At 43.3% G+C, this 12,350-nt stretch overlaps 1 protein-coding gene across 1 annotated transcript in view; it reads right to left on the bottom strand.

Annotated features, from left to right (window-relative positions):
• kif14 (kinesin family member 14) overlaps positions 1–12,350 on the bottom strand; it is a 60,865-nt gene that overhangs the window by 38,352 nt on the left and 10,163 nt on the right. Inside the window, exons 7-11 of the mRNA XM_078408065.1 lie at positions 9,817–9,847; positions 9,568–9,675; positions 5,180–5,296; positions 1,908–2,026; positions 480–652 (exon numbers count right to left, since the gene is read on the bottom strand). Coding sequence (XP_078264191.1) covers positions 480–652; positions 1,908–2,026; positions 5,180–5,296; positions 9,568–9,675; positions 9,817–9,847 — 548 coding nt within the window. The remainder of the gene's footprint in view (positions 1–479; positions 653–1,907; positions 2,027–5,179; positions 5,297–9,567; positions 9,676–9,816; positions 9,848–12,350) is intronic.

Here is a 12,350-nt window from a genome sequence, read left to right as displayed (position 1 = left end):
CAGCTTGAGCAAAACAAATAAAATTTAAATTCCGTACAACAGCATGCTGATGTTATTGATGACCAAAGTAATCTTTGTGTCTTTATCCATTTATTCAAATATTTTTATGATGAGCAAGCAGCTTCATACATAATACACAATCATACAATCATAAGAAAAAGCTCCTAAGTACACACACGTTAATGCTCCAAAAACGACAAACAGTATATATTAAATGCCAACAAAATCATAGGAAGAGGGTTCATAGAATTGGCTTCTAATGGCTAATAATTTAAAATTTGTATACAAAACTGCAATTAAAACAAAATGGAGTTACCTTGAATAAGCTTCCTTCAATAGTTTTACAAATGAGAAAGCGCTAAAATTATAGTTTACTTTCTCCTAATAACCTGTCTTGTATTTTTAATAAGCAACTCGTACCAATGTTAAAACTGTACATAAACTATACAAATTCATTTGAATGAGAAATGTCAGCCAACCTCGAATTAATTTTGCACTTGAGTCTTCATTCACTTTTGCGACATTGATAATTTGACGAGCTTGTTTGGCATATCGAAGTGTACTCAGAGTCTCCTCCACATTAGAAGCAGAAGGGCTGATAGTAGCTATCATAGCTGTTTTCGAATTGCCACCAAGACTGTCCTTCAATAACCTGCAGCAAATTAATGGCAAAGAAAATCAGAGTCTGAAATGTGACTGAGCAGCTACAAATGAGAAAAGATATACAAAATACCAACTGCACAGTATGGTAAAATATTCCCATGCACACTCATTTTAGGAACAGATTTTTCATTTTTTATATCCAATTTCTAATTTGTTTAGTTTAGAGATACAGCACGGAAACAGGCCCTTCGGCCCACCGAGTCCGCACCAACCAGCGATTCCCACATATTAACACTATCGTGGAGCTGCAATCCCCTTGCCAGTGATCGACTGTGGAGAGCTCCAACCGCGGCCCTGTGGACTTTAACATCTTGGAGCCCGGTTTAAACATCACGGTCCCTGGTTAGAGAATGAGTCAGGGCTCCAAGCCGTGGTGAGTTTCAACCGTCCCGATGAGGGAGTTCCATCACCCTGACCAGAGGGCCTCGGATCGCTGGCTGTGGAAGCTTTGAGGGGCCCGACCGCGGAGAAGAGGGAGAGATTGGACTTTATTGCCTTCCATCACAGTGAGGAATGTGGAGCCGCTGTGGTGGATGTTTATGTTAAATTTTATTTTGTGGTTGTGTGTCTTATTGCTATTCACTTGGTGTGGCCGTATGGTAACTCGAATTTCACTGTACCATATGGTACATGTGATAATAAACCCATCTTGAATCCATCACATACTAGGGACAATTTACACTCATACCAACCCAATTTACCTACATATCTGTACGTCTTTGGAGTGTGTGAGGAAACCGAAGATGTCGGAGAAAACCCACGTGGTCACGGGAAAGAACGTACAAACTCCGTACAGACAGTATCGCAGTCAGGATTGAACTGAGATCTCCGGCTCTGCAAGGCAGCAATTCTACCGCTGTGTCATCGTGCTATATATATATATATATATATATATAAAACAAAGAAAAGTAAAGGTCATGGGACCATAAACATGTCTTCACAGTGGCGCAGCGATAGATTTGCTGCCTTACAGCACCAGAGACCCAGGTTCGATCTTGGCTACGGGTGCTACCTATACAGTTTGTACATTCTCCGTGTGACCGCATGGGTTTTCCCTAGGTGCCCCGGTTTCCTCCCACATTCCAGGTTTGTACGTTAATTGGCTTCCATAAATTGTCCCGGGTGTGTACAATAGAACAAATGTATGGGTGATGGCACAGAGTTGGTGAGCAGAAGGGCCTGTGTCCACGCTGTACTCTAAACTAAACATTTGATGGGAGCAATATACCGTGATTAAAACTCACCACGTTAGCACAGACTCCCTGTAAGGGATGAAGACCTTTTTCTTTGCCTGAAAATATTCCGAAAGTGCAGAAATAACCTTTCCCAGGGTGAAGAGAGATTTATTTATGCTCACACCCTCCTGTAATAAAGATGAGAAAATTCAGGTGCTTGTTATGTTAAAGGGTAGCCCTCTAGTGGTGTATGTGTCACCTACAAAGCATCATAAAGGTGCAATATTCCAGCTGGCAAGGAGACTGTTAGATATTTTAATAATAAACAAATCAAAACGAGTGCGATTAAAACAAAGGAAAACAATAGCTGAGGCAAGTTTGCAGCTCCAAGTTCTCCTCCTAAGAAAATACTTCAAGAAGTTGTGAAAATGAAAACTGTGGATCACAAGATTGGTATTGATTTATTTTTATCACTTGCACCGAGATACAGTGAAAAACTTTGAGTGTATCAAGCAAATCATACAACACATGAGTATATTAGGAAGTGCAAAAGAGAAAATGTACAGTGCAAAATATAGTGCTACAGCTACAGAGAAAGTGCAGATACACAAAAAGTGCAAGAGCTGAAATGTGATAGAGTGCAAGAGCAAGAATTTATCCTTAGGATATGACCGGTTCATTCAAGAGTCTGATTAAAGCAGGCAAGTAACTGTTCTTGACCAACAGGAGAGGGGAGCAGAGGGAACGACCGGAGTGGTCTTCATTTATGTCAGCTGCTTTCCCATGACATGTGAATGTCAAGCTGTGATGCATCTGGATAGGATGCTTTCTCTAATGGATCAGCAGAAATTGGTAAGACATAGGAGACATGCCTGATTTCCTTAGTCTCCTGAGAAATAGAGATGTTGGTGTGCTTTCTAGGACATGGTGTCAATGTAGTTGGATCAGGACAACTTGTCCAATTACGCCTATTTTCAATGTTTCTATGATACAGCTGTTCTTGTTTTCCAGATGTTCTAGGGATGTGAAGAGCCAGGGAGATGGCATTTGCTATGGACATGTTGCAATGGAAAAATAATGGCAGTGGATCAAGATTGTCCGGCAGACAGGAGCTGATATGCTCTCTCTCAAGGCACTTCATGATGGCATATGTCAAAGTCATTTTGTTTTTCTTTGGCACTTAGTAGATCATGGTCTTATTGCAGGTGGGAACCTCAGATTGGAGTTGGGAGTGGTTTAAGATGTTCACCAATATTCCTGCCTGCAGGTCCATGCAGATCTTAGGATGCAGTCAGAGACACCGACTGTGCCCATCGCTTTCCGTGGGTTCAGTCTCAGAATGGTTGCTGAAGTAAAATGTTGGAGTAATTCAGAGGGACAGGCAGCATCTCTGGATAGAAGGAATATGTGTCATTTAGGGGTGAGACCCTTCTTCAGACTGAGAGTCGGTGGGACGAAGACACAGAGATATAGAAGAGTAAGGTGTGAAAACAAGACATCAAAGGGGAAGCAGTTCAAGGAAAATGTAGAATAGATCATTGTTAGGGGAAGCTAACAATGAAGCATGCAAAGATAAAATTTAATCATGAAGACAGTCAGACTGGTCAGGGAACTAGGATGGGGAGAGATGGAGAGAGAGAGAAAGCAAGGGTTACTTGAAGTTAGAGAAATCGAGTTGGGTTATAAGCTGCCAATGCAGTCATGATCTCTGCCTTTCTGGAACTAAGGTAGGGACGATAGGCATTTCAAAGACTGGAGAGATACAACTATAACTGTCCCAGACAATCCTCTGACACACCAACACAACAAGTGCATCAAAGTCAGTGTCCTTTCACAGAGCAGTCTCCTTGCCAAACTTTCAAATCAGCTAAATCTCAAGAGATTAGTTTAGATCCTTACCAAACAAATTAACATTTAGCGTAACAGAGAAGAAGCTTAAGAAAACAATTTCTCTTAGCATTCGTGTGTGAGAACTTTCATACGAGGTTTAATGACAAATATAATCATTTCAAGGCTGGGAACTACTCAACTTTACTTGTAATACAAACATCCAAAATTTAAACTTTTACATAATAATTCAATTAAATATTAGTAACAAACTCTCCCACCAATGACATTTACTACTGGGACCAGATTGGTGAACTTAGAAAAATGAAATCACAGAATCAATCTACACTCTCACAACACGATTGCCACCTTCAAAGTCACTGAGTTGTGGATATCACGGGTATCCATTGACTTCAAGAAAGCGATGGTGGACTACCTGCAGAAACCCCTGCAACCCATGTAATACAAGTGCTTTCAGAATGATGTTGGACAAAACATTCGTACGAATCAACTGTGACACTGAAGAATAACTAAAAGAGTCCCAGCCAGGATAACATGAAATTGGCGTTAGATCCAAAACTCTCCTGTGGGCTCGGCAACTCTCTGTGCAAACCTCTCCTGCTGGCGCGGCAACCCTCCCCCAGCTGACAATCTGTGGACCCGTTGGCAGCCGGGGTGTGTCCCCCGGGGCTGTGGGCGGGCGAGGGGGGAGAGGAAAGGGGAGAGGGAGCCACTCACCTCGGCCCCGGGCAGTCATCACATCGGCCAGAGCAAGCTGTGGACCCGTTGGGTGGAAACCTCTCCTGCTGCGGCAGCGACGGCCATCTTGTTTGACCCTCTGTCGCGGCGCTGCACCATGGGAGGAAGGTCAGGCACGGGGCACACAGGGTGCGGGCGCTGGTCCCCCCAGCGGGGGGGGGGGGGGGGAGTTTGAGGGGACCGCATTTATTAAAGTTTATTAATTGTTTTTAAAATGTAACAAAACTTGATCAATTGACACCGCTATCGAGTACCGCTTTGGCTGTATTTCGGGTACGTACAAAAAATGCAATATATATACGCACGAATATATATATACAAGATGAGAGTTTTAGTAATCTAATATATACTAGACCAAAAGGACCCGTTGTGCCCAAACCTCTCCAGCATTGGTGCAGCACCCTGTCCTCCTCCCCCCCCCCTCCCCCCGCTTCCCCTCCCCCTCAACCCCCCTCATTCTCCCTCCCCCCCACCCCTCCCAGGAAATAGATTTAAACTTTAAAAAGTGAATAACTTAAAAAATATAACACCGATTTAAATGAAACTTCTTCCATTAGCACCAAAGGGACGACGGTGAGTAAGGTGGGTCGAAAATTGTCGCGCTATCGTGTACAGTTTTGGCTGTAGTTCAGGAACAAACGAACAGACAAGAGCTTTAGTATATAGAAGATAGATTAAAAACTTATGGCGGTATTAAGGGGCTATTCAGACAAATAACTATTTTTACTAGAAAATAGTGCTGGAAATGCATTGACCTTAAGTCTGTTGCCGCTGGTCTGAGAGGTAAAACAACGTTCACTTCCTGCAAGGTCCACCAGGTTTACTCTGCTTGTTACACAATGCTCATGCTCCTGCTCAGCTACAAATTCAGTCTGCAGGAAGACGGAAAAGTATATAAATAGGCTGAACAGTTTTTCACTGGCAACACCATATTTACCAGTCATATTTACAAGTCTAACTTGATCTGGTTAGAGTTGTATATCTGAGGAATGGCTGTTATGTGCCAAGGATGAAATATATTTTATACCAATTTGTCAATGTTAATTAATCAAGACAGAAAAATACAAGAACGGTTTGCAGCATCCAAAAAAAAGCACACTTGAAAAATGTTTTAGGGCAAATAGAAGTCATAATGCAAACAATGGGCCATTTATAAAGGACTAAAAAGAAAAATCATATTCCAATACTGCATTCCATGAAAGCAAAAGAATAAATTACTTGTGTTCTGAGAGTTTAAGGTAAAGTTTGCTCCCATAGCTTATGATATACTATTAAATGAAGGTGTCATCCCAGTGCTGCTCCATAGAACACAGCAAGTGTTGTGTTTAATAAATCACCGGATTCAGAGTTTTATTCACTAAGTATTTATTACACTACCAAATAAGGCACATGTTATCCTTAAGGCTCTTAAGGATAGCGGAGTCAGGGGGTATGGGGAGAAGGCAGGAACGGGGTACTGATTGAGAATGATCAGCCATGATCATCATCATCATCATCATCATCATATATATACAGCAGGAAACAGGCCTTTTCGGCCCACCAAGTCCGTGCCGCCCAGCGATCCCCGTACATTAACACTATCCTACACCCACTAGGGACAATTTTTACATTTTTAAATTTACCCAGCCAATTAACCTACATACCTACATAACCTACATACATCACATTGAATGGCGGTGCTGGCTCGAAGGGCCGAATGGCCTCCTCCTGCACCTATTGTCTATTGTCTATACCCCCTCCAGGTAGTATGAAATCTGTACCACATTGAAAAGTACAGCACAGCAACAGGCCCTTCAGCCACGCCTAACATTCAAGTTCAAGTTCAAAACACTTTATTTGTCCACGTGGAGCAATTTACAAAGGCACGTAGAGTAGTACACAAACTATTTTGGGGGGGGGGGATTAGCAGAGTGAGCAGTGGGACAGGGGTGGTTGAGAGTTGAGGAGCTGAACAGCCTTGGGGACAAAGGTTGCCCTTCTCCTTTGTGTCCCACAGCCTGGGCAGCGAAGCCGGCGTCCTGAGGGGAGCCACTCAAATGCAGAGAACAGGACGTGTGAGGTGTCCTGTAAAATCCTGCCAGCTGACCTTCGCATCTGCTGGCCGCATAGGGTGGGGAGGGCTCTGTCAGGATTCAGGATATCTTTATTTGTCATCCAAAAAACAAGTCTTTTGAACGAGATTTCGTCACCAACAGTCCAACAATAAGAGCAATAAAATAAGCAAATTACACAACCCCAACCAACACAAAACACAAAAAAAAAGAAACATCCATCACAGTGAGTCTCCTCCAGTCACCTCCTCACTGTGATGGAAGGCCAGAATGTCTTTTCTCTTCCCCTGCCGTCTTCTCCCGCGGTCAGGCTGTTGTAGTTGCCACGTTCCAGGCCGCGCCGGACGGTGAAAGGTCCGCAGCGGGTCGACCACAGCCGCGCGATCCGGGGCGGGCGAAGACGCTGCCGCTGCACGTCGGGGCGGTCGTGGCTCCCGACATCGAAGCCAAGCAGAGAAAAATCCCGCAGCCTATTTCAGGCCGCGCCGGACGGTGAAATGTCCGCGGCGGGCCAACCCAAGCCCCGCGATCTGGGGCGGGCGAACACGCTGCCACTGCCGGAGCTCCCGATGACGGCATCCACGCGGCCCGAGCCTAAGGCGAGTCGCAGCCGCTCCCACAGCCTCTGAAGACAGCCGGCTCCGCAGATGGTAAGTACGGTCCGCGGGCTCTGCGAACCAGAACCCTGGAGGCCGCCAGCTCCAGGTGTTTGGCCGATGGTAGGCCGCAGCAGGAACGGAGACACCACCCAGAAAACAAAGGTCGGGTCTCCGTGCGGAAGGGACAAATTTACAATTTTACAGCCCCACCCCCCCACACATAGTACACAACCACAAAAAAACACGACATCACATCTACAATTAAGACAAAAAAAACAACAAAAACACAAAGACAAACGGACCGCAGGTAAGCCGCAGCTGCTAGGGCAGCGCCGCCATATTGGTCAGGGAGTCCAATAATTTTGGAACAGACTTTGGCTGTGCTCTCTCTGCAGGCGCTTTCTGTTCTGAAGGCTGATGGAGTGGAACCAGCAGGTGAAGGAGAACGTGATGACGCTCTCAATGAAGGAGTAGTAAAACGTTACGAGGATGCTCTTTGCTGACCCCAAAGGAGTTGAGCTTCCTCAGGAGATACTGCCGCTGCTGGCATTTCCTGAGGATACCCTCTGTGTTGGAGGCAAATTTCAGCAGGTTGTCGAAGACTGTGCCCAAGTACTTGTATTCCTCAACAATCTCCACAGGTTTCCCGTGGATAGTAGCGATGACTGCCGCAGCCAGTTCCTTCTGTTTGTTGGAGGTCACTACCATCTCCTTGGTCTTGTTTGCATTTAGTTCAAGACAGGAGTTGTCGCACCACTCCACAAGCTCATGAAGAGCTGAGCTATGGTGCTGTGAGGGGCCTGAGAGCAGAGATAGGAGAACTGTGTCATCAGCATACTTAACCAAATGACAGTTTGGCTGGGTAGACCTGCAGTCATCAGTGTACAGAATGAAGAGCAGGGGTGAGAGGACACAGCCCTGCGGGGAGCCAGTTGATGTGTGTAGGAGGTTGGTGAAGGTGTTATTGACCAGCATTCTCTGTGACCTGTTGGTGAGAAAGCCCATTATCCACAGGATTAGTCAGTCATCTTGATGCCAAATAGCCTCTGATCCAGGCAGCATTCTGGTAAACCTCTTATGCATCCTTTTCAAAGCCTCGCATCCTTCTTGCATTTGGGGATCAGAACTGTATACAATACTCCAAATCAGACTCAACAGTCGAGTGTTTAATTGTTATATGTACCGAAATGGAACAATGAAATACTTACGTGCAGCAACAGAACAGGTTTGGAAGCACAGTACACAATAATATAACAAAAACAAATGTTAAAAAAAGTTCAATAAATAAAATGCCTTATATAGTGCAAAATAAATAAACCCCAGTCCCTTGAACAACCAAGACAGTTCATAGTTCAGAGTTTAGTTGGAATTCGTAGTGTTTAATGGCCTGATGGTCATTGGGAAGGAGTTGTCCCTGAACCTGGAAGTTACAGTTATCAGACTGCTATACTTTCTTCCCGATGGCAGCAGTGAAATGTGAGCATGGCCAGGGTGGTGTTTGGGTCCTTGATGATGCTGGCTGTGGTTTTAAGTTTGAACCTCCTATAGATGCCTTCGATGGTGGGAAGGTCAGTACTGTGATGCACCACTTTTTGTAATCTCAATTTGTTCCTGGGCATTTGAGTTGCCGAATCAGGCCGTGATGCAACCAGTCAATATGCTCTCTACCACACACCTACAGAAGTTCAAGAGAGTATTCGTCGACATACCAAATCTCCTCAGTCTTCTGAGGAACTAGAGGCGTTGATGAGCTTTCTTTATGATTGCATCAACGCGCTGAGCCCAGAACAGATCTTCAAAGCTATGCACACCCAGGAAGTCTCTTGGCAGTTGACTCTTTCCACCTCTGACCCATTGATGAATATAAGTTTGTGGATCTTCTGCCTTCCTCTTTTACAGTTAACTATCAGTTCCTTGGTTTTACTGATGTTGAGAACAAGGTTGCCGTTCTGGAACCATTTGATCAGATGATCGATCTCCTTCCTATACTCTGACTCATCATTATACTCACACTCACCCTACTGATGAAGACAAGTATGCCATATGCTTTCTTTACCACTCTATCTATTTGTGTTGTCACTTTAAGGAGCTATGGACTTGGATCCTAAGGTCCTTCTGCAGATCAATACTGTTAAGAGTCTTGCCATTAACTGTATACTTTCCTTTTACAATTGACCTCCCAAAATGCCATGCACTTGAAAACATTTCTTCCAAATAAGAATAAACATTAAAGTGTTATCATTTTTAAGGGTGGAAACCATGTTTTAATACTGACTTGCGAGATACCATCCTGGGAAAAAAGTGTTTGTTTATATGATGAATAGGCAAGATCGGTTATAGGACTTTAGTTTAGTGAAAATTCATAAAGAAGTTCATTAAGTTGGCTAAAAATGGCCAACAATGAGGAACATGTAAAGAAAATACAGCTTAATTGTCATCCGCTACTTCAAAACAAAGTTAAATTGACAAACTTTAAATGAAATGGGTTTGTACCTTGGTTTGGGTCATGACGAGTGTGAAGACAGAGTGAGACCTGGAACTCTTTTCATTCATGCCTGTGACTGCTGTAGCCCTTTGTTTGTTCCCAAGTTCTAGCCACCCCTAATAAGGAAAGATTTTTTTTAAAGTATCTTCAATAATGGGTTGTAATAAATGAGAAAAAAAAATTATGCAAAAACAACCTTTTATACACGACAGACGAGTATAACTTTCTTTAGAGCAATAACAGCATAAAATACTCACATGAATATCTGCATAAGAGGTGACAACATTCCTAAGAAATAGAAAGAATTGCAAAGTTAGCATTAAAGCATTTTTTGGCATTTCCTTTCCCCAACTATCTGAAAAAAATCACAGCCTTCTTACGAATTTACTCCCACACTCCTGCTGGATAGTCTCATAATTTAAATCTAGCAATGATGAAGGATTGGTGCAACACACTGCCATGGAGGTAAAAGATTAGCCGTGATGTTACCGAATGTCTGAGCAGTCACAAGAGGCCAAATTCTATTTTTATATGATTATCCAGAGTGCTCAGTTATAACTTGACATCATTTGGTACGAAGTAAATTTGGAGAAGATTTGTTTCTTTGACGTGGAAAAACACAGGATGAAGCCAGGATGGATAATCCAAGTAAGATGTGGGATCCACTGAAATTGGTGTAAACGGTCCCAATTGTGTTTTTTTTCAAAGCAAAACAAATCAGCTTGGTTTGGGAACAGCTCTGCCCAAGTCTGCAAAAAATTGCAGTTGTAGCACAGGCCATGCTCCCCACCATTGACTCCATGCACATCACGCAACCTTGCAGTCGACATGATCAACCCCTCCCTCTCCACCCTCCCCCATCAGGCCACTCATTCTTCTCCCCGCTCCCTTTTGTAGAAGATACTGAAACTCAAAAGGTTACACAACCAGACTCAGGAACAACTTCTTCCCTTCTTCTTCCAAAAGCTAGGGTACAATTCGATTCCCCTCAATCATGTTGCTGACATTAGACTTTGTCTATGGAACTGGGCGCTACAATGCTGATAACTATATTCTGCTCTCTGAATCTTCCCTTTTACTCTTTCTACTGTAATCGAGTCTGGCTTGATTGAATGTATGTGTACTATCATCTGATTTGATTGAAAAGCATGCAAAACAAAGCTTTTCACTGTCCCTAGGTACACGTGACCATAATAAAGCTAAAATAGAACTGGATTTATCACAATGAGAGGAGGGGAAAAGGCAGGGCTTGAAGGAAGAGGAAAAAGCTGAGGAACAGAACAAACTTGATTGCTTACGCAGTCACAACATGGATTCCATCTGTGTGCTGCCATGATTCTTTAACTTTACAAATGAACTATTTGTTAGCACTTTCCCTCATCTCTCATCCACATACCATTGGAAAAAAAATGTCTGACACAAATATCAGCAAGGGTACAAAATGTGCAAAGCTTTCAAGAGTTTGTGTAAAAAATGTTACCCTATGTCCTCTGATTCTCAATTCCCCTACTCTGGGCAAAAAAAACCTCTGTATTTACCAGTGTATTTATTCTGCTCAATGGTTTTGTACACTTCTATAAGATCACCCCTTATCCTCCTGCGCCCCAAGGAATAAAGTCGGAACATGCTCAACCTCTACCCCTACCACCCCAGTAACGGACTGTTCCAGCTGCTACGGTCAGGCAAACGCCTCCGCTGTCATGCTGTGAAAACGGAGAGGATGAGACAGAGTTTCTTCCCACAGGCCATCAGGACTGTTAACTATTATAACTCCAGGGACTAACATTTTTTTTTCGGTATTAATTTAAATTTATACGCTGTAATTGTAAAAAAAAATTGCACAATCCGCAGGCATTGCCACTTTCATTTCACTGCACATCGTGTATGTGTATGTGACAAATAAACTTGACTTGACTCTCCCTGTAGCTCAGACCCTTGAGTCCTGGCAACATTCTCTTAAATCTTCCCTGCACCCTTTCCAGCTTGACAACATCTTTCCTAGAACATGGTGACCCTAACTGAACACAATATTCTACATGTGGCCTCACCAATGTCTTACACAACTGTAACGTGACCACCCAACATCTATACTCAATACTCTGACTGATGAAGGCAATGTGCCAATAGCCATTTTGACCACCCTCTCTACCTGTGATGCCACTTTCAAGGAACTATGTCCCTGCACTCCAAGATCCCTCTGCTCTACAACACCCCCCCAGAGCCCTACCATTCACTGTCCTATCCTTGTTAGACTGCCCAAAATGCAACACCTCACATTTCTCTGTATTAAATTCCAAGAGCAGTCTACCATACAGAAACTTCTCAAATGCTTTCATGGACATCTCAAGTTTGTGAACACCTGGTGGAAAAGATGCACCTTTGAACTTGGGCCAGATCTTGCATTACTCAGTTTAGTTTTAGAGATACAGTGTGTAAACCCTTTGGCCCACTGAGTCCATGACGACCAGCGATCACCCCCGAACACTAATTTATGCTACACACGTAGGGACAAGCAATTAACCTAGAAACCTGCACGTCTTTGATCTCTGCGTGTAAATCCCTCAATTTAAAATGAATGTTTGTGAATGCGTATTCACAACTAATCACCTGCCAAAAATTTAAAAATATATAATAAATGAAAAATGTACAATGAAAACAATTAAACTGCTAATTAAACCAAATCAAAACCCTCCTTTCTGCCATTGTTTTCAAAAGGTGTGCAGCATTTTAATCAGGTTAACATGCTGAGGGTTCACCAGACCAACTTCCCATCAAAGATTGAAAATACAAG

Source organism: Rhinoraja longicauda, chromosome 11 (assembly GCF_053455715.1).
Source record: "Rhinoraja longicauda isolate Sanriku21f chromosome 11, sRhiLon1.1, whole genome shotgun sequence".
NCBI lineage: Eukaryota > Metazoa > Chordata > Chondrichthyes > Rajiformes > Arhynchobatidae > Rhinoraja > Rhinoraja longicauda.
The sequence above is the reverse complement of the archived record's forward strand: the minus strand, read 5'-3'. Positions and strand labels throughout refer to the sequence as shown.